The sequence below is a fragment of the Orcinus orca genome, chromosome 2, assembly GCF_937001465.1.
Source record: "Orcinus orca chromosome 2, mOrcOrc1.1, whole genome shotgun sequence".
NCBI classification, from domain to species: domain Eukaryota; kingdom Metazoa; phylum Chordata; class Mammalia; order Artiodactyla; family Delphinidae; genus Orcinus; species Orcinus orca.
Genome location: NC_064560.1, coordinates 179,674,305 through 179,696,903, shown reverse-complemented (window position 1 = coordinate 179,696,903; position 22,599 = coordinate 179,674,305). Strand labels below are relative to the sequence as shown.

Sequence of the window (22,599 nt, the reverse complement as noted above, 5' to 3'; positions counted from 1 at the left end):
TATTAAGCTGTAGGAGTGCAGCTGACATTCCTAACTGGCTCAGTATCTCAGTATCTGCCCTCATTGTGCAATAGCAGCCCTACCTTAGATGATGATCAGAGAGCCACTTCGAGGCACCAGGCAATCAGAGTGTAAAGTGGAGGACTCCAAGGGAGATGGTCATCACTGCTACCAAAGGTTCAATCCAGGAAAGTTTCTAAAATGTCCACTGAATTTTTCAACATAGATTGTTAGTCACTTTGGAAAAGAGATTTTTCAATTGAGTGATGGGGGCAGAAGCCAGATTTCACTAAGCTAAAGAATGAATAGGAAGTAAAAACATCAAGAGAGCAACTTGAGAAAATTCTTTATAAATATGTAGCTGTGAAGGGAAGAAGGCAGGGAAGTAGGAGTGGTAGATGGGCTAAAATGTGAGAACTATAGAGATGTTTTTAAGAAGACAGAGACTTGAGTGTGTTTGGAGAGCAGTGGAAAGGATCTGGGAGAGAAAGAGAGAGGAAAAAAAGTCTAGGGTGAAGAGACCAGGGAGCGTGGACACAGGTGGAGAGACTCCTCTTCCATTATTGTAAGAGTGGAGGAGGAAAGGATGGGTGTGGATGCTTTTAAATTAAGTATTTAGTTGTTGTTGCTTTGTTTTTAGTCTAATTCCCTCAAAATCCCTATATGATACATCTATGTTCCCCAAAATATTTGATAAAGCATAACCCCCCATATTCTTACTCTGCTGAATGAGAAAGATTTGTCCTTGAATAATGAAGAGCACCTTCTACACTTGAACAGTTACTTCCCTGGTCTACCCATCAGTTCTCCGAGGTAGGACAGAGCCATTCCTTGGTGTTCATTTAACAGATACAAAAAGTGAGACACAGAAAGATTAAGTGCCTTGCTAAAATGTTCATGACTTATTGAAGGTCTCCTGACTTATGACCTCCATTTCTATTTACCACTCTTACTATATAGAGTTCTGTCACATAGTCACATAATCATTTACTTATTGCTCCAGAAACTTCCATCCTCTACTCTTCACCATGACTTTTAGCTGACATGGCTTTAACCACAATATTTCCCTCCGTACTTTGCTGCTATTGAAACTGAAGACATTGGATATAATATAAAAAGAAAGCATAGCCCCTCCAAGTCACTCTATTTTTTTTTTTTTTTTGGCCATGAGATAACATACTTTCTGTAAAGTGCCCAGTTTCTTAAGAGTAGAAGGAATTCTTCATAAATACATTAGAACTTCTATTGTCACATAGAACTGAATCAGACAGAACCTTAATGGATTCTTTCATGCTTCGTAGAGCACATTTCAGAGCTTCTGGCTTTGTTGTTTTAGATTCCAGGGATTGAGGATGGTTTTGAAATGGCAACTTGGTTATGCTACATAAGAAGGCCAGCCAAGCATTAAATAGGGGCATCTGGAGAGTTTGGAAATACTAACAAGCCTTTCAGCCAAACTCTGACACAGAACAGATAAACCCTTCCTAGAGATTTATGGGCCTTATTGGGACAGAGACCCTCCCAGCTAGAATTTCGGTCACTTTACCCTACTAAGAGTAACTTCTTGGGCATGAATATCTCGGGAAGAAGATAAGAAATCTTGTAAATCTTTAAACTGTCCCTTTTGCACAGTGGACAAGTGTTTGCTCTTCTTAATAAAGCTGTGCAACCCTCAAGCCAAACAGCTGCTGAATGGTCCCTGCATGGAAGCTTGACCTCCCTGAGGCAATATAATACCCACATCAAGGGTTAAATCAGGCCAGATCTCACAGGCTCTCAGACCCACTACTGCATTAGTGATAACAGTTAACCTGTGATCAACGCTTTATTCTGGTTTATCAGGTATTTCACGTACATGCTACTAGCATAACCTCACGTGATCCTCATAACCACTCCATGATGTGGGTATAGCACAACTTACTAGCTTGTTCATCCTGTGAGTTGAGCAAATAGAGTCTTCCACACAGTGAGTTGATGGAGAGCTAGGATTTAACCCTACAGCTTCTGCCTCCAAGTCCAGAGCAGGTTGGGAAGAAATAGCTGAGAAGTAAACTCTGGTAAACATAAGGGGAAGAATAATCTACTTCTCTCATTTAACCTTTTTTTATTCTTAGCAAATTTCCTTTATTGGCATATTGGTTAAAAATTTTTAACAGAGATGGAAAATATTATTAAAAGAAACACCATTACAAATGGGATACTGTTTGAGTTCTTCAGCTTCCCTATAACAGAGGGAAGTCCTTTGCATAAATATTGGCTCTTAAAAGGGTAAGAATTATGGATAATGGCTCATGCATTGCTATTAAGTCACCCCTTTGTAGAAGTATTGACTAAGATTGCTGTGGGGATCCAGAAGGGTTAAGAACATGGAGTTCCTCAGCCAACTGGCTAGAAACACTCTCCCTCACAAGATGGGTATTCTTAAAACCTTTTGACATGGGAAAGTCATTTTGTAGCTCTAAGCCTCTGAGAATAAGTATGGACATTTTTGGTGTTCAGATGATTATATCTAAGGTGTAAGGTGTTTAGACAAGGGGTGGGGGTCCTTTTTATACAGGTGCGTTAGAAATGAACCTGTATGAAAAATCTTGAAAGTAAACCAAGCTTGGCCTTTTACATCTCCTTTTGCACTGGGCCACTCGTCTGATCACCCACATTCTTTCTATCCCTACAACGTGGATGAAATGTGAAAACATGAAGTAAAAGAAGCCAGACACAAAGGTCACATATGTATGATTCCATTGATATAAAATGTCTAGAAAAGGTAAATCCATAGAGACAGAAAGCAGATTAATAGTTGCCAGGGGCTATGTGGCGAGGGGGAATGGCAAGAGACTGCTTCATCAGTACAGGATCTCCGTTAGAGATGATGAAGAGTTTGGAACTAGAGGTGATGGCTGTACAACACTATGAACGTACTAAATACTACTCGGTGCACTGTATGAATTTCACATCAATTAAGAGAGGGTGGTGGGGAGTTATTTAGGAAGAGAACTACAGAATAGTAGAGAGAGCCTTGGATTTAGAGTTAGGACACCCGAGTTCGAATACCCTTTCACTTCAACTCGTTGTGACATAAAAGATAAGAGAGATGACATTTCTAGGTCTCAGATTCCTCATCTGAGTCAAACATCTACCTCACAGAGCTACCATGAGTCCTAAGTGAAATATCATATGTGAAAACACATAGCATGGGGCTGGACACAGAGTTCACACACAGAACATAATTCAGCAAAAGAAAATAACATAACAGTGATAGGCTTTTTAAGGCAGTACACAGAACTCATTTAATTCCTATTATTGCTCAAACTGTTATGATGTAATAAAAGTAACTTGGATTAATAAACCATAGTAGATAAAAATCATGGCAATTTTCAGAAATCCAAACACTCTGAAGAACTAGTTGTTTTTGAAACTCAAGTTTTCTGGCATCAAGGCATTAATTTAACCCTAAAAATTACTGTTGTGGCAAATTCTTCACTCTAATACTGCTTGACCTACATCAAGAGGTACTCTATTTCATTAATTTAAGATGCACATTTTTGGAAAAAAACTTTAATATCTCTGAGACCAGGAGTCTATTGATTGAAAGGGAGGCTGGATCACCCTAAGGAAATTTCTACGATGCCACCATAGAGGTGATGTTCAACAACCAGCTGGACAAGATGACCCATTCTATGGTGCAGTGAACATGAATGAAACGGCCATGGTGACAGGGACTGAAGCCAAACATGGGCTCCTTTTCATCACAGCTAGTCAAGATACTGCCTCTGTAAAATCCCGACCTGCCAACAGCAGAACCCTATGCTGCAACCTTGATAAGGTAAATTTCCCCAGAAAACAGCCAGCCATTTGGTGGCAGTTTGGTTACACTGGACCCTTTCCATCCTGTAGAAAATAGTGATTCATTTTAAAAAGAATTTTTACTTTAGATTTCAGTTTGTCTTCCCTGACCTCAACACGTCCACCAGAACCACTATTCAAGGGCTTATAAAATGCTTGATCTACCAGTAGGAAATCCTGCACAATACCGCAACAAGCGACTTGTGCAACAGTGCAATACAACCCTCAACCAAGAGACACCTTTCATGACAGAGAAGGCACAACAAAGGGTGCATGACCGCCATATCCACTAGTCCTACCATCATGCAGAAGCAGACTGCCTAATAAAATGAGGGACTGACCCGTTAAAGGCTCAGCTAAGGTTCCAACTTGGAGACTAAGTCCTGCAGGGTTGGGGATCTGATCTAATGAAGTATGCACACTGAACCAATAGCCATTGTATGCTATTATGTTCTTTACAGCTAGAATACCTGAGTCTGAGGACCTAGGGGAGTTGGTAGGATTGGCCTTTCTCACCATCACCACAGTGACCTACTTCCAGAATTTGAACCTCTCAATTCCTGCCAGATTAGAGGTCCTAGTTCCTGGATGGACAGATAACTTCCACAAAGTAAAACACAGGGGGCCTAATGCTATAATAACCACCTGGTCATTTGGGCTCCTTGTACCAGTGCATGAATAGGAAAATAAAGGAGTTTCTCTACTGATGGGAATAATAGAACCGGGAGAAGCTGGGGTGGCTGCTACACATTAGCAGCTGCAAGGAGTATGTCTAGAACCCAGGAATTTCACTGGGACATACCTTGGTTATTCTATGGCCAGTGATAATGGTGAATGAGAAAATGGGGCGACTATAGTTGAAAAGGGCAAGGCAACTAAGGGTTTAGAACACTTGGAGGTGCAAGTCTGGGTCCTACCACTAGGCAATCACCCCAGCCAGTCAAAGTGCTGTCCGAAGGAGAAAGAAATCTAGAATTGGAGTTGCAGAGAGATGATAACTATCAATTACAAGCTTGGGATCAAACACAACAGAGAAGACTTTAGCTCATGTCAGAAACTCTCCTGCATTATGTCTTTGCAAAGATTGCATCTTGAAGAGAGTGGCAGATTGGACTTGTATCCTCCTCTTTCACAGGAAAGAAGTAAGGGCATATCATTCCTACAAAACTGCAGATAACATATTTTCGTATGGGAGCAGGATATAATGGAAATCTTGGGCAGTTTCTGAGTGGTGCAAAGAGTGAACTACATTGGAGATCTCTTATATCTCACTTGAGATCCTCTCAGCCTTACGTGCCTCCTACTCTAGCCATTCCGCAGCCACCGGTTCATGCAGAAGCCAGCTGGCTTCACCCAGGTGCACCCTGACAGTGCTGCATCTCAGCCCTGCATCATGTTCCTCTCGCCTTCCACCCCGGGGCTTTTCTGTTAATATTTGGAAACTCTTATATCATCCATGCATAAGAAACCCGGAAGGTTGGTGAGTTAACACCCTGACCTATGGGGGGTATTTTTTTTATGCGATTTTTCTTGTGGGGGGTGATTAAAAATCCTTACTAACTTCTTATCTCACTCAGAAAACAAACAAATAAATATTTATTTATTTTTTACACACACACACACACACACACACAAATACCTTATAATGATCTATAAAGTAAACATGATCTATAACTGCTCTGATGTCATTTCCAACAACTCTTTCTGCTCCAGCTACATTTCTCTTCTTGTTACTTCTTAAACATATTATGCGTGTTCTTCTCCTGTCCCCCCGACTCTGGGTCTTTGCATTTACTCAGAATCCCCCCCACCCAGATACCAGCCTGGCTTAGTTTTTTTTAGATCCTTCAGGTCTTTATCCAAATGTCACCTTCTCAGTGGGGCCTTCTCTGACCATTTAAAATGCAACTTCCGGCATTCCTCCTCCCCCTTCCTTTATTCTTCTCCATTATACTTATCACATTTTATGTGTTTTCCTTATTTATTTATTAATTTATTTTCGGTGGCTATTTCCCCTGCTAGAATGTAAGGTCAAGGAGGTCATTTATTATATATCTCCAATGCCTAGAATGGTATTTACATTTAATAGGTGATCAATGAATATTTATTGAAAAAAGAAAGAAGAAAGGAAGGAAGAATAACTAACTAGAACAAAATGCTATCTATCTAGAGGTAAGATTTCTGGTCATCTCAAACCTCTGGACCATGGCCATGAAGCCAGAAATAATTGAAAAATGTGTTGAGAAGGAAACAGAGCAGTCACCCAGCCCACTAAGGACTCTGTCACAGGAAAGCCCCTCACTGACACCCTCCCTTTAGAGCCTATTTATTCTCAAGTCCACATCCTTCACCCAAAGTTAGCCTTCTCGTTTCCCAGCTCACAAAAAGATTGAAATAACAAAATAGAGAGTGACCTGGCAATAAGAAGAGATGATTTCAATCCTCTAACTGGAGTTGAGTAATTACGATAACACACGGGTGTGGGTAAAATTAAGCTAATGCTTGGAAAATGTAAACCAAGAGCTTATGTATCATATAAATACAAAGATTGTGGTTTTGAAAGAAAAACTGGGACACAGTGAGCTCTTCCCAGGTGCAAAAAGGGTGTGGGGAGTTTAGTTAAGATGAAATATTTGAATTTCTGGACTATTGTGGTGGTGCAAAACCTACGCCATATTTACATGTCACTACATTAAGAGAGTAATATTTATAAGATGCTTTAAAAATCACAAATGCCTGCTCTGTAATTTTAAGAAAAGAATCTGTTTTGAACATTTCCAGAACACCCTAAATGATCTTAAGGATTCATACAAGAATGAAGCAAAGTAAGTAGTGTCTGACATCTAAATGGAATGCTTTAAAATCCAATTTGTAGCTTTGAACAAATGGGACCATTTTGCCCATACTTGAAATTTTCTTCAATGATTTTTTAATTGCAGGAATGAAGGGCTAAAGAGTAATGAAGCACACTGGCCAGCTTCAGTGAAAATGGAAACAGGGTCAGTGTGGAGGAGTTGATGCCAGACATGAGGTATTAGACACTTGTAAGATCTGTTTTTAAACTATTGGCTTGAAGAACAGCCACATTCAGTGAACTTCTGTGTGAAAAGCCTATTCAAAGGACAGGCTAAGTGTGAGGCATAAAAAAGTAACCATACTAATGTATTCAGGAGAAAATAGATCACATTCAACGATCAAGACTTTTTTTTTGTTTAAATATATGTTTAAGCATTCTTTGTAGTAAAATAAAAATGTTTATAATAAAAAGAATTATAGGTGATACCAAACGTATACTTACAGTTACACAAAAATGCCAAATTATGCCAAAACAGAATTTCTTTGGAGGTCAAGAAACCTCCAAAAATTTTCATTGAAAAATCTGCAAAGAATTATAAACTCTCTCAGCAATGTCCTAATGTTCTTGTATACAAATTTTTACGTTATCACAGATTCCCAGGAGGCCAACCACAGACCCCTAGGAAGCCCATGAACCTCTGGTTAATAAATCTTTTTTTTTTTTAATTTTTATTGGAGTACGGCTAATGATGCGTTAGCCTCCACTGCACAACAAAATGAATCAGCCATACACATACAGATATTCCCTCCCTTTTGGACTTCCCTCCCATTTAGGTTACCACAGTGCATTAGGTAGAGTTCTCTATGCTATACAGTATGTTCCCATCAGTTGTCTATTTTATACATAGTATCAATAATGCATATGTGTCAATTCCCATCTCCCAGTTCCTCCCACCCCACCCCTTTCCCCTTTGGTATCCCCCTTTGGTTTTGGTAGAGAACACTTGTTCTCTACGTCTGTGTCTCTATTTCTGCTTTGCAAATAAGATCATCTATACCATTTTTCTAGATTCCACATATATGTGTTATTATACGATATTTGCTTTTCTCTTTCTGACTTAGTTCACTCTGTATGACACTCTCTAGGTCCATCCACGTCTCTACAAATGACCCAATTTCGTTCCTTTTGATGGCTGAGTAATATTCCATTGTATATATGTGCCACATCTTCTTTATCCATTCATCTGTCGATGGACACTTAGGTTGCTTCCATGTCCTGGCTATTGTAAATAGTGCTGCTATGAACATTGGTGTGCATGTGTTTTTTTGAATTATGGTTTTCTCTGGGAATAAATCTTAACCTGAAGGGTAAAAAACATACCTTGTACAACCAAGAAACATTAAAATAATCAAAGATATCATTTTAATTTCTCAGCTCTGGAGGGAAAAAGCTATTTCAATTAATTGACTGATAAATTCAGGTAAAGTTCACTCATTTAACAACACATTTTAAGTAGTGTGAATTTGTTTTCTATGTCTACTACTTTATCAGAGCTGATATACGAAGACAGACTTAGACCCAGGGGCAGGTGACATAACCAGCCATTCTGGACCCAGGTCTCTGAGAACAGGACTGAATGGGCTTGGCCTCTGCAGAGCTGGTCTGATCATGGAGCTCTTACACACAGCACTGCCTCCCAAACTACTTCTTCACTGGCCTCCTTCAGTGCCTGCCATTCTGTGCATCAAGGCACTTCTGTGGATCAAGTGACGGGGATATTCAAATACAGAGATGCGTTAACCTGAAGGTACAAGGAAATAACTCCGGGAAGGTATACAAGAAGCCACATGAAAAACAAATACGTGATGGAAAAGAATTTAAAATTTTAGTAATTTTTTGGAAGTTAAATTTAAAAAATAAACCAAAGACTTCGAAGGAATGTCCTGCTTGCCCTGGATTCCTTCTGAGTGTCCCAGCTATCCCAGGGGCCCTGCTCCACTTCCTCTTGCCGAGGAGCCCTACCTTTGGGAAGTTTAGAAAGCACTGGGGTAGTTAATTTCTTGGGGGTGGCAGTTCAAAGGATCTTCATCGACAGGTCTTTAGTAATATGAACAAACAATGAGAGATGTGGATGTCACTTCAGTATCTAAAGAAGTAGTGTCCCAGATAGCCAGGAAAAATACGAAACAAAGCAGAATTCCATCCGTCTTAACAGGGCAATAAAACTAAAGGACTTGGAAAAAGAATTATAAAAGGGTGCAAAGAACCCAACGGGACAACATTAGAGTGCCTCTGGAGACATTCATTCATGCGTTTGTTCATCTATTAAACAAATACTCACTGACTATCGATTATATACCAGGCCTTTTCTGGACACTGGGGATACATAACTGAACAAAACAGACAAACAACAACAACAAACAAAACAAAAACCTTGCCCTTGTGGAGATTATATTCTTGTGGAGAAAGACATAAACAAGAAGCATAAAAACAAGCAAATTACTTAGATACTGGAAGGTGACAAGTGCTATGGATTAAAAAATGTTTTAAAGCAGGAGTGTTAAATTTTAAATGGAGTGATTAGGAAAGCCTTATTGAGAAGGTACCATCTGAACAGAAACTTGAAGGAGGTGCAGGGATTAACCGTGGGGATGTCTGGGAAAATAATGTTTGAGATGCAGGGAAGGACCAAATGTGTAAATCCTGACAAATGTGAGGAACAACAAGGCCAATGGAGTGAAAGCTGGATTACGAATGAAAGTAATAAGAAATAAAATTGGAAAAGTAAAGAAGGTCTGAATCACATAGGGCCTTTTGGGCCAAAACTGTAAGGACTTTGGTTTTTATCTTGAGATAACTAGGAACCCTGTTAGAAGTTCCTGAGTAGAGGAGGGACATGACCTGACCTACATTTTAAAAGTTCTTTGGCTGCTGTGTGAACAGACTGTGGAGGGCAGGGGTGGAAGACGGGACAGGTTCGGAGGCTCCTACAGTAAGCAAGAAGGGAAGACACTTTCAGTATCTTAAGAGAGCCAAAGAAACACAAAATCAACCGAAGCAGTGAAGGAAGCTAGCTACCTAACTATGTGGGGATTGCAGATTTTGAAGGGGTATTGAGAGACCAACCCATTTTAAGTTATTGTCTCCCAGTTACGGTGACAATAAACAAGGCTAAGAATGTCCCCATATGTCCTACGGGCCTCTGGACTTCATGTTCTATTAGTAATTTATCCTCCAAATTGGGACACCTTTGAGAATGAAAGGAATGCTATTAATTACACCTGGACAACAGGTACAAGAGAAGGTTCCTTTCAGATAGGGCAACCCTAATTACAAGGAACTTAGGAACCAGAGTTCGTTAGAGGAGGAAGACCAACTTGCTTACTGAATAGACATCTTTTAGCCTGGGAAATTTTACAATTAAGAATAGAAATGAGAGGCTAACCCAGATCCACAGTATCAATATGTTTGTGTTGAGTTTAAGAATAGTCAATACATATTTGGTATGTTCGGTCTTTGTCTTATTTAAACTTGGGCTGTTGGAATATCTAATAGATTGCCCTTGCAACTCCAATTTAAAATGAATGATTGAGTAATTTATTTCAACCTGTGATTTAAGTTGAAAAGAAAATTATTTTTTTACTGTGTTTACTTGTAAATGTCTACCGTGAGCCAGTAACTGCTCTAAGCAATTTATACACATTGTAGGGGCAAAATCGTGCTTCAGTGGAAAACTATGCATTGATTTAGAGCACATTCTTCCAAGATTGAGTCTGATTCAACAAGAGCTACTTTACAGCTCTGTAGGTTGTAGATGACTGACAACAAGGCGAAACAATTTTGTCTGCGGACACGCAAATTCTGTCCTGTGAGCGCTTCAGTTGACTCTGCCCACTCTTCCCCACACGAAAGAAGTTAGTTTTGCCTCCATCCGCATGTTCACTTCGGTATTCCACATCTATAAAAGTGCTGATTTTGTGGACTCTCCTTTAAGCTGATTGCAACATCTTACCAGTTTTCTCCTTGTTGTGGATTGACTAGTGTCCCCGTAAAACTCATGTCCACCTGGAACCTGAGTATGTGACCTTATTTGGAAATAGGGTGTTTGTATATATAATTAGTTAAGCTGAGGTCCTACTGGAGTAGGGTGAGCCCTAAACCCAATGACTGGGATTGTGATAAGATGAGGAAAGGACACACAGAGACAAAGACACACAGCGAGAAGGCCACATCAATAAAGAGACAGAGATTGGCATCCTGCAGCTACAAGCCAAGGAACACCAAGGATTCCCACGGCCATCAGAAGCTGAAGAAGGCAGGAAGGATCCTTCCCTAGAGCTTTCAGAGGAACATAGCCGTGTTAACACCTTGATTTCTTACTTAGCTTCCAGAACCGTGAGACAATACATTTCTGTTATGGTAAGCTCCTCAGTTTGTGATACTCTGTTACGGCAGTCTTAGGAAACTAATACGCTGCAATGAGTTAAACACAATCTTTAATGTGTTCAATTTATAGCTGTAGGAGAGTCATAATTTTACCTGCCTTTGAAAATTATTCTTTAACAGTGTTAGGTCATTCACACCTCCCAGCAATCCAATGAGGCAGGTACTACTTTTATCCTTATTTTATAGATGAAGAAACTGAGGCACAGAACAATCAGGCAATGTTCCTGATGGGGTTTAGGACAGGCTACCTCCAAATACAGAACTTTGGCATGTTGAGTATTTTAAGGAATTTGAGAAACAGCATGTGCAGGGAGGACTTTCTGACCTTCTCCCAAAGCAGGTCACAACACCCTCTGGTGAGAGGTCCTCCCTATACCCGGAGGGAAGGACCATCCCTATCTCTAAAGACAGAGGGAAGGCAAGAGGAATCTGAATGAACAGACTTTGCTGTTTGCCCGTTTATTACACTTAGCTCACACCTTTTTTTGTCTTGTCATATTGTTCCATGGCTCACCATGCTTCATCAAAACTAGCATAAAGACGCTCAGGCATAATAGCTTCTTGGGGTCTTCATTTCCTTGTGAAAGCTCTGTGTCATGTCATGTAAAACTTATATTAAATAAACTTGTATGCTTTTCTTTTGTTAATCTGTTACTGTTACAGAGGCCCCAGCCGAGAACTTAGAAGGGTAGGGGGAAATTTTTTTCTCTCCTACATTCTCAAAAGCATACCTAGGAAACAGTACAGCAAGCCATTCAACCCAGATGACCTCACTCCAGAGAGCATGCTCTTAACCACTTTATTCTCCTGCCCCGTAAAGAGCACTGGGATATCTAAAAACTTAGGATTCCTGGTACTTATAAGATTTAATTTAATAGACTTTCTAGAATTTTCCAAGTATTTGGAAAGTTTTGTCAAATATTCACATGCTTTAAAAGAAAATATATTACATTTGTATTCATTTAAACTACTTATTATTTTATTAAAGTACTTATTAAGATATTATTAAATTATAAACTCTTCCTTAAAGTAATTGTTACAATTAGATTTACAAATAAAATAATAAATACATGGAAAACTCAAAAAAAACCCCCTAGGTTTTACATTTATTACTTTAATGAGTCAAATATTTGTTTTTAAAACCAGTTACCCTCAAAAGCCTTCTTTGGACACAAAAGCTGCCCCCACTGACATCAGAATTCACTTTGACCTGTATTGTATTATGAAGAAAGTATGTAGTACATATTTTGTTGCCCATCAATATCTTTATCCCAAGCGAATTAATCAAACCCTTCAGCATTTAAGTTAGAATTCTCCAAAGTTCTTCAAACGAGCAGTTCCACCTCCTGGAACAATGCTTCCTCACCCTCCATGAAACGCTTATACCCAAATTCTACTGGTTCAGGATACAGCTCAAAGCCTTCTTTGAACCCCAGTCAAAGTTAACCCCCCCATCCGCCCATTTCCACCAAGTATACTTTCAGCACACTTACACAATTCTAATTACATGTTTATGGGATTAATATTCAGCTTCCACACTAGACTGTGAGACCCCTGAGGACAGGGACATGTTGGCATCATTCTCCACCAAATCCAGAGCTTAGCACAGTGTCTGGAATATAGCCAGTGCTTAATAAACATTTGCAGAATGAAAGAAGTGATGAGCCATGTGGAGGGCATATGGCCCCTCTTTGGTGGGAAATTCCCCATTGTGTGTAATATTAGAAGGACACTATTCTGCATCTCCTACTGCTGACACCAAAAGTGATAAAGGGAGACCTCTTTCCTCTTCCTACCCCCAGCAGCTAGGACACAGCAGGTAACCTACACCAGATAATCAGTTGCTCTCACATAGGATATCATTCTCTGGCTGGTGATTCAAAGAGGCAGGGACAATTGAGAAATTAGTTATGACAGCACACAGATAGTCCAGCAGCTATACAACTGGGTGCCCAGCACCACAGATGTTCTGTGGCTGTGATCACGGTATTGTCCATGGAGTTGTTCCAACCAGATGGTTGGCGGTGGTTCCAACTTCCTGCCTGCTGTGGGCCTTGGCCTATTTTCAAAGCCTGGTTCTACGATGATTCTGTAAATTATATGTAATTCTTTCAAAATATTTCTTTTCTCCTTAAGCTAGACACAGCGGGTTTTCTGTTACTTACCAATGAAAACCTTGACTGATATACACACACACATACTCACACAGAATAACAGAGAATAAATCACAGAGCCTGGAAGTGTGAAGTGAAGCTGCCTTTATAAGACACAAAGTATTGGTCCGTGTTTGGACAGCATATGGGTGCTGAAGCAGAGGGCTTCTCTTTAGGTTAAAGCCAAATGTTATTCAGGTTATGACCGCTAATTGTAACTGAAGTAATTGTGAAATGTAGAATTAATCCACATTTCCCTAAGTGTAAAACAGGTGTGACTTGGAGATACTTGAGATTATTTTAGGTGGAATGCCCACATGGCTTTAAATAATATTGAATCACACAGTGAGAAAGTGATTCCCTTTTCCATTGTCCTTCAGTCTTTCTGACACCACCAAGGATTGGTGGATTGATATCTCTTTGATATTTCTTGAACACTTATTAAACTTCCTTTATAACAAAGAGAAGGCAGCCTCAGGCTCAGAACATTCAAAGACAATAGTCTCAAGCTAGAATAGAATTACATTTATGTTTTAATTGTATTTAGTTTTCTAGTTACCTTCTATTTAGAGCAAGGCGTGCTAATTTTCCATTTATAGTCACAATATAAGCCTTCTAAACAGATTTCTTTTAGTTGAAGAAGTGAGTCAACCTAAAAATATTGAGTAAATAATAGCATGGGTAGAACACAGAGAAGGCAAAAATCCTGAAGATGGTGAGTTACCATCTTCAGTTTAGAAGACAACAGGGCAGGCCATCAATTAGAGACACAGATACAGAATGCAAATGACTAAAAACTGAAGCAAAATGCAGAACCCGAAAACAATAGCTACAACTCTTTCAGAAACATTTCTGAAGGCACACAAGTGCGTGATGGACAAACCACTACTTCACTGAAGCCCTAGACTCTGGAAGGCGGGGGATGGAGGGGGTGGAGGCAATGATTGTCACCATCATAAAACTAAAAGCAGGTGGGTTAAAAGGACAAGGCAAGGTAAGGCAGCACTTTCTTGAGGAAGAATCCACAGAAATCCAGAACAGCCATCTAACCTCATCTACCTCCTCATTCAGAGAAGGGATGGTCTCTTATACACAGAAGTAGCAAATGGCAACTCTCTGAATGAGAGTGATGGGTCAATCTTGTTATCCTTGGTGTTAAGGTAATATGATCTATAATTATACATGAAAACTTAAATTTTATTCTTCTTGCTTCATTAACGTTCCCTTAAATCAGTACTGCTCAATTGGAAGGAGCAATTTTTTCAGACTACCTGTATATCAAAGATTCTAGAATGTTCCACCGGGGAGTAGGGATACCAGCTCTCCCTGACTTCTCACCTAGTTAGAACCACTGTTATAAAGAGAGTGTATCATGCCCATTTGGAGGGAGGGAAGTGGAAGAAAAGATTCCAAACCACTGTTTCAGTGGGAGCCATAAACAGTATAACTCCCACCCAGCCCATGTGACAGGTGTATGGGTGGTGAAGAAAGAGGCAATCTCTTTACCTTTCAGCACCATACTATGTGGATAGAAGGTAAGGGTTAGGGAAAATTGCACCATAGTAATTTGTAAAATGGCTAGGCAATGGTTAAACAGCATCTGTATTTGGAATAGGGGTTACCACTCAGAACAGGTTTTTAATGACAAGGATCTGGTTGGCTCCAGCAGGGAAGGCCTTGTACGATAGATGTAGTTCTTTCCCTCCCTCTGTCCCAATCCTCCCTCCCAATTTCTTCTTTCCCTCCTTCTTTCTTTCCTTGTTTTATTTTCCTCTTACCCTCCCATTTTCTGAGTTACTGCATATTTCTAGGGACAATAGCCCCCAAGGTTATCTGTGGCTTATTTGACATCACTAGCTTTCAAACTTTTTTCTCCAAAGCCTCACGACCATACTGGGGAAGAGCTGGCAGGGTGAGACCCATTTTCCTCTGAAAGCAGGGGGCTCAGGGTGCAGCTCTGCAGTATTTCACATCCTGAGTACCGCTTACAAGTTGTGTGACATTGAGCAAATAGCTTCATTTCTGTTGTGTCTCAGTTTTCTCATCTATGAAATGAGAGTAATAAAATCGTCTACTAGATTTGATTTTGTGAGGATTCAATGGGTGAGTTGGTATAAAGTACTGAGAACAGGAAAAAGCACAGTATGATTGTTAGCTTTACATATTTGACTTCTCTCATAAGCTTTCCTTTCACAGAAGAGTTCTACTGCCCCTAAAAGATTTGAAAATCATTCTGCTACTTTTGCCCAGGGCTGCGGTCATTGTTCAAATTAGCATGCTCTTTAACCTATACTTTTCATCAATTTTCTCTTCTCTATCTCAGGATAACTTCATTCTTCAGAACAGCTCCCCTCCTGCCCTCCCTCTCCCCACCTTCCCACTGTTTTCAAGGTCAGATTCTCCCCACTACTGTCTTTATCCAGTGATTCAGTGGATTCCCTCAGACTATTCTCATTGCATCACAGGCATCAGAAAGAACCTAATGGAACCCTCCCTTTTACCCTGAAGGAAACTTGGGTCCTGCCACATAAATTATCTCACCTAATTTCACAGTTAGTGAGAGAGGGAGGAAGAGATGTGTATCCTGACTCTGATTTCATTGCTCTTTCTCTGACACTACCTGTCCCATCACTTGGTGGAACTATACACAGAATGATTCCAGCTTCCCTTCCACTGCCAGAGCCACATTTCTTTTCAATGACTCTTGAAGTTCTGCTCCCCTTAAAGAAGTCTCTGAAGTCATGATGTCTCTGGCCTCCTTTCTCCCCACACACAGCAGACAATCTGAGACCAGCATATTTGTTTGTTCTTTCATTCACCTAACAAGCTTTTTTTTGAGCATCAGAGTAGTTCCAGAGTTGAATGACAGGGTCCCTGTGTTAGAGAAGCTCACGTCCTGCTTAGACAGGCACTCAAAGAAATATCAAGTTACGGAAAAGCTGTGTGTAAGGGCTAGGACAGGGTGAATGCACAGAATGTTGTGGAGAAGGTCGCTCACCCAGCCTAGGGGTCATGGACAAGGAGAGGCTTCCTGAAGGAGTTGACACCTAATCTGGACCTTGGAGTAGGCATTAGCCAGATGAAGAAAAGGGAAAAGTCGCTTTAGGCAGAGGGAAGAGAATGTGGAAGGGAAGGCCCAGGCAGTTAGTTGTGAGAGCAAAGAACTTTGGGGAAAGTGCCAGAAATTCTGTTCAGTAGGAGTGAAAAGTGTGACAGAGTAGGAGCCATGAGGTTTGAAAGACTGGGCTACGTCTTAAAGGATCTTGTAGGTTGTACAAAAGAGTTTTATCATGGGAGACATGGGGAGTCAATGCAGGGGTTTAATCAAGAGGATAAGAACGTATTTTATTCTGTAGTGGCAGCATGGAGATCTTTGTTGCTGCATGCAGGCTTTCTCTAGTTGTGGCAAGCGGGGGCTGCTCTTCGTTCTGGTGTGCGGGCTTCTCACTGCGGTGGCTTCTCTTGTTGTGGAGCACGGGCTCTAAGCACGCGGGCTTCAGTAGCTGTGGCTCGCAGGCTCTAGAGCGCAGGCTCAGTAGCTGTGGTGCACAGGCTTAGTTGCTCCACCGCATGTGGGATCTTCCCAGACCAGGGCTCGAACCCACGTCCCCTGTATTGGCAGGTAGATTCCTAACCACTGCACCACCAGGGAAGCCCGAGAATGAATGTTATTCACTGGACGTTATTACACTAATTGACCCAGGTGAGATAAGAAACTGAGATATCGCAGCATAGAAATACACACCTGTGTCCAAAACGTTCATAACCCACTGTTGAATGTCCCTATGAGCTGAATTCTTGAGGAAATCTTAAATACAACTTCACCATTGCTTTCCACTTACCTACATTTTCTTTAATAACCTGAGCTTTTGTACCTTAACTGGGTTTAACCAGTTAAGTAAACAGTAAAACCAGACTGTCTTACTATTCTTTCCTACTGTTCTATTTCTAATCACCCAAGAAAGCCTTCTTCCCTTGTTTACAATTATCCTTTCAATCGTTGATTTCAACATCTGTTAAGGAACAGATGTACACAAAACTCATTTAACATCAAGTTTCTAATCTGGTAACATTTAACACGCAGATAAAAATGTACTTTATGAAATTTCATCTCTTTATACCTCTACCATGCCAAAGCCAAAGGAGATTTTTGGATGCACTACATCAGTGGGTATCTCACATTTGAGTAAATAACTCAGATACTTCATACAAAGTGAATTCCAGACGAAGTATAAAGGATATTCAGTTGACCGTCCATCTGGGCAGGTTTCATATCTGCAGATTCAACCAACACTGGATTGAAAATATTTGGGGGAACAAAATTCCAGAAGGTTCCAAAAAGCATAACCTGGATTTGCCACACACTGGCAACTATTTACATAGCATTTACATTGTATTAGGTATTGTAAGTAATTTAGAGATGATCTAAAGTATACAGGAGGATGTGCATAGGTGATATGCAAATGCTATACTTGAGCATCCTCTGATTTGAGTGTACACAGGGGTCCTGGAACCAATCCCCCATGTATACCGAGGGACGACTGTGTTTTTAAAAGAGCCCTGATTAAATTTTTGTTAAATGTTTGATGAACCAAGAGACCTGGTAAGATAATTTCCCATCTAGAAAGATTAAAAGTTGAAACCCCCCCTTTTTTTTTTTTGCAACTTTCATCACCCAAAATAAGATCAAAAGGATCCGTTTTTGAGTTGCTATTAATCTTATTTACATCTTAAGTAAAATTAAGATTCAGCCAGGGCTGGGAGTAGGCAAAGTGCAGAACAGCAGCTCTTTAGAAAGAACAACTCTCACTTTTCATCTTGTACTAAAATTTCGTTAACTTTTTCTGTGTTATGAGTAACTCGAGCGTCAGCAGTCCCACGTTTGGTCGATGCAGTTTTTACTCATTGCGCGCGCGGGCGCACACACACACACACGCACACACAACCCTCTCAAGCTCTTTTTGTGCACTTCCATTCACCTTTTCCAGCCGACTTCGGCTCCTGAGTCCTCCCCTCTCCTCTCCCAGGTACTCACAGGGTCTGCGTACTGGGCGGTAAGCTGGGGATGCGGTGGATATCCTTGCAGGTGACTCTGAAGTCGTCCTCCTGGTGGCATTTGCAGGGCGGAGAAGGACACCCTTTCCCCCTCAGGCTCCTGGGCAGGACAAGAAGCAGCGCCAGCTGCAGCAGGGGCGTCGGTTTCATTGTCCTCGGGGCTCCAAGGCTATGTCTTCATCCTCCACTATCGCCTCATTCTCAGCCCTCTGCGCCTCGGGTTCCCTCAGGCTGAAGGAGAGCGGGAGGGGTGGGAGGAAGGAGAAATCGATGGGGTCGTGACTTCAGCACCAAAGAGGAGGCTGGAGAGGGGAAAGAAGAGGCTCTCAAGTGCTCCGTTTCCCTAGGCAACCCTCCACCCAAACAAGCTTACGTACTTCACTTTCCTTGCCCCATGCCACTCCCGTCTGTTGCCTGACAATCAGCGCCGGTCCGGGCTGTTCTCTCTGCCCTCCAACCTGCCTCACGCGCCCCTCCCATTACTTCCCTCCAAAGCCTAGTTTACACGCCCGCTCCTTTCCTTGGCTCTAAACCCAACGGGCCACCTCTTCCCATGGGTGGGTAGCCTCTCCAAAGCGCTCCCTGTCGGGATCCATCCGCACGCACCCTCTATCCAGAGAAAGTTGCAGCGGAAAGGACCGTCCCGGGACGGACGCCGGTGCCGCAGAACTTCAGCTCTTCCTGGCATAGGACGCCTCTGCCGAGGGTCGGAGGCGGGCACACGTGGCTTGCCAGCCCGAGGTGCGGCCGAGGCCGGGGCGCGACACCCACGGGGGGATCCTCACGGCTCCCCAACTTCAGCGCAAACCCGGACCTCTGGGGGCGCGCAGCCACTAGCGCAGAAATCGCCGCGGGGAGCCGTCTGGCGGCGTTCGGCGGCGTCCGGCTCTCACTGCCGCGCGCGGACTCGGCGAGGCAGGCCAGGAACTGGGCTCTGGCGCCACCTGCCGGGAGAACCGGGAACGGCAGAAACTGTTCGAGTGCCTTGAATGGAACTCTTGAATCGAGCTTTGCTCTATGTAGTTGAAGTCGACCTGTAAATTCTGGTCTGGCCAGGAATATTATCGAGCCATATATCCCCCCAGAAGATGGGAAGAAGAAGAATACTTAAGGGGCACACTATTGTCTACTCATCATCCTTCACACAGTAGCCAAGAAGATAATTTAAAATAAATATCAGATTGTGCCAATTTCGCTCTCAAAAACTTTCAATTGCTTACTAATTCTTCTTGGGTAAAAGGAGCATATGGCATCATATAGCATCTTCTTACATGCTATATGGTTCCATTTATATGAACTTCTGGGACGGCGGGAGGAAGTTATGGTGAAGGAAATCAGAATAATGGTTAGGGGAGATTGACTGGAAAAGGACAGCAGAGAACTCATGGCAGTTATATTGAGAGAAATGTTCTACATCTTGATTAGACTGGACATAAGTGGTTGTATACATTTGCCAAAATCCATCAGACTGTGCACTTTAAATATGTGTATTTCAATTTTTTTAGTGGCTTTGTTCCTAATCCCCCCAAACTGGAAATCACCCAAATGTTCTTCCACTAAGTAATAGATAACAAAGAGTGATACATCCATACAATGGAATACTATTCCACAATAAAAAGAAGAAATAAAAAAAATTAAAGAAAATTAAGTATAAATTCTTTATAGTAACCAATGAAATCCTACTATGGGTGCCTGTAAACTTTTCCTGTGAAGAAATTTTCCTGTGAAGAACCTAGATGTTTTAGGCTTTGTGGGCCACATAGGATCTTTGTCACATCTTCTCCTCCTTCTTCTTTTTCATACAACCCTCTAAAAATGTAAAAGCCATTTTTAGCTTGTAGGCTGTACTGGAACAGGACTCGGGCAGGATTTGACCTAGAAGACAAGTTTGCTGATTCCTGTTTTTCAAGATCCGGCCCTTACCATCACTTTGCTGGACCTGGAAAGAGACAAGTTTATTATCACCTCTGGGCCTTTGCTATTGTTGAACTCTATGCCTGGAAAAATTTGTCCCCAGATCGTCACATCATTCAAGTTGTTGTTTAAATATCGTAAGTTTTTCTGGAAAAACCTTTCTCAAGTAACAATCCCCCCATCATATTACCTCACCAAAGCACTTATCTCTTGTTATTATTATTAATTAGTTTACTCATTTATTGCCTGTCTCTTGCTGCTCTCCCATCCCCATCAAAATATAAGCTCCATGAAAGCAGGAACCTTGCTTTTTTTTTTTTTGCCACTGTATCCCTAACACCAAGAACAGTGCCTAGCTCAGAGTTAGGAAATAATAAATGTTAAATGAATGAATAGGCAATGGCTATATTAGCTATCTGTTGCAGCATAATCAATAACCCCAAAATGTTAAATATTGGCTTAAAACAACATTTACTATCTCAGAGTTTCTGTGGTGCAATTTGGGAGAGGTCTAACTGGATGCTCTGGCTGAAGGTCTATCATGAGGTTGCAAACAAAATGACGGCTAGGGCTGCAGTTATCTGATAGCTTGGCTGCAATATCACGAAATTCACTTATTAGTTCTAGAAGCTGTTTCATAGATTCCGTCCAATTATCCACATAGATGAGTTGTATTGTCTGAGTATAGATCGTTTACTTCTCTTCCAATCTGAATGCTTCTCATTTCTTTTTCCTATTGGACTGCACAGGCTAGAAACTCCAGTACAATTTTGAGTAGAAAGATTAAGGGCAGTTATCATCTTGTTTCTAATCATATGGGGGAAATCATTCTTTCATCATGAAATATGATGTTAAGTATACAGTTTCCATAAATGCTTTTCATCAGATTGAGAAATTTTCCTTCTATTCTCCTTTTCTTAGAGTTTTTAATCAAGAATAGGTATTAGAGTTTTCCAAATGCTTTTTCTGCATCTGTTAAGATGAATCATCATTTTTCTTTTTTAGTCTGTTAATGTGGTGAATAAAAGTGATGGATTTTTGAATGTTAAACCCATTTTGCATCCCAGGGATAAACCCCACTTGATCATGACATATTAAGTTTTTAATTTATTTTATGATTAAATTTTCTAAAATTTGGTTATGGGTTTTGCATAGATGTTAACTGTCATTTTCTTTTTTGTAATGTTTTTGTTAAGTTTTTGTATAAGGCTAATTCTGCCATCATAGAATAAGTTAGAAAATATTCCCTCCTCTTCAAATTTGTGTAAGTTTGTGTAGAATCGATATTATTTCTTTCTTAGTTATGTGGTAGAATTCACCAGTGAAGCTATCCGGACATTTTTACTTGCTGGAAGGTTTTTAACTTCAAATTAAATTTCTAAAAATAGATGGTAGGGCTATTCAGTGTATCTAATTCTTCCTGAGACAGCTTTAACAGTTTGTGTTTTACTATGAATTTGTCCATTTTATTTAAATTTTTGAACTTATTGTCATAAATGTGTTCATAATATTCTCTTATCCTCTTCATATTTGTATAATCTGTTCTAATGTCAGCACTCTCATACCTGATACTGGTATTTGTGTCTTCACTCTTCCTTTCCTGATAAGTATGTCTAGAGGTTTATCAATTTTATAAATATTCTCAAAGAAGCAACTTTTTGTTTCATAGATTCTTTATTGTTTTTCTATGTTCTATTTCATTGATACCTGCTCAGATCTTTATTATCTCCTTTCTTTTGCATCTGTTGGGTTTAATTTGCCCTTCTTTTCTTAGTTTCTTATGGTGAAGGCTGAGGTCATTGATTTGAGACCTTTTTAAAAGATAATATTGTATAGTGCTATAGATTTTCCCTCTAAGTACTGCTTTAGAGACATCTCTTAGGTTTTGATATTTATTATCATTCAGCTGAAAATACTTTCTAATTTTCTTCTTTGATTTCTGGGTCATTTAGTAGTGTGTTATTTAGTTTCCAAATATTTGGGGATTTTTCACATATTGTTCTGTTATTGATTTCTAAATTTATTCCACTGTAGAGAGAGAACATAGTTTGTATGACTTGAGAACTTTTAAATTTAGTGAGACTCAGAATAAGGTCTATTTTGACAAATGTTCAGTGTGTTTTTGAAAAAAATGTGCATTCTGAATGTGTTCTACAAATGACAACAGATCAAGTTGTTGATAGTGTTGTTCAAGTCATCTATATTTTTGCTGATTTTTCTATCTACTTGTTATGTCAATTATTGAGACATGGGTCGTAAAATTTTTTTTACTATAATTGGGGATTTGTCTTTTTTTCCATTGTATTTCTATCAGTTTTTGATTCATATGTTTTGAAGTTCTACTATTAAATATACAACTATTTAGAACTCTTTTATTTTCTTGGTGAATTG

At 40.4% G+C, this 22,599-nt stretch overlaps 1 protein-coding gene across 1 annotated transcript in view; it reads right to left on the bottom strand.

Moving 5' to 3' along the window:
* The window catches only part of TSHR (thyroid stimulating hormone receptor), a 173,913-nt gene extending 154,752 nt beyond the window's left edge, over positions 1-19,161 (bottom strand). Inside the window, exons 1-2 of the mRNA XM_004262300.3 lie at positions 18,901-19,161; positions 18,275-18,596 (exon numbers count right to left, since the gene is read on the bottom strand). Of these exons, the coding sequence (XP_004262348.1) occupies positions 18,275-18,444 (170 nt within the window). The 5' untranslated portion in view covers positions 18,445-18,596; positions 18,901-19,161. The remainder of the gene's footprint in view (positions 1-18,274; positions 18,597-18,900) is intronic.
* Between the last annotated feature and the right edge of the window lie 3,438 nt (positions 19,162-22,599).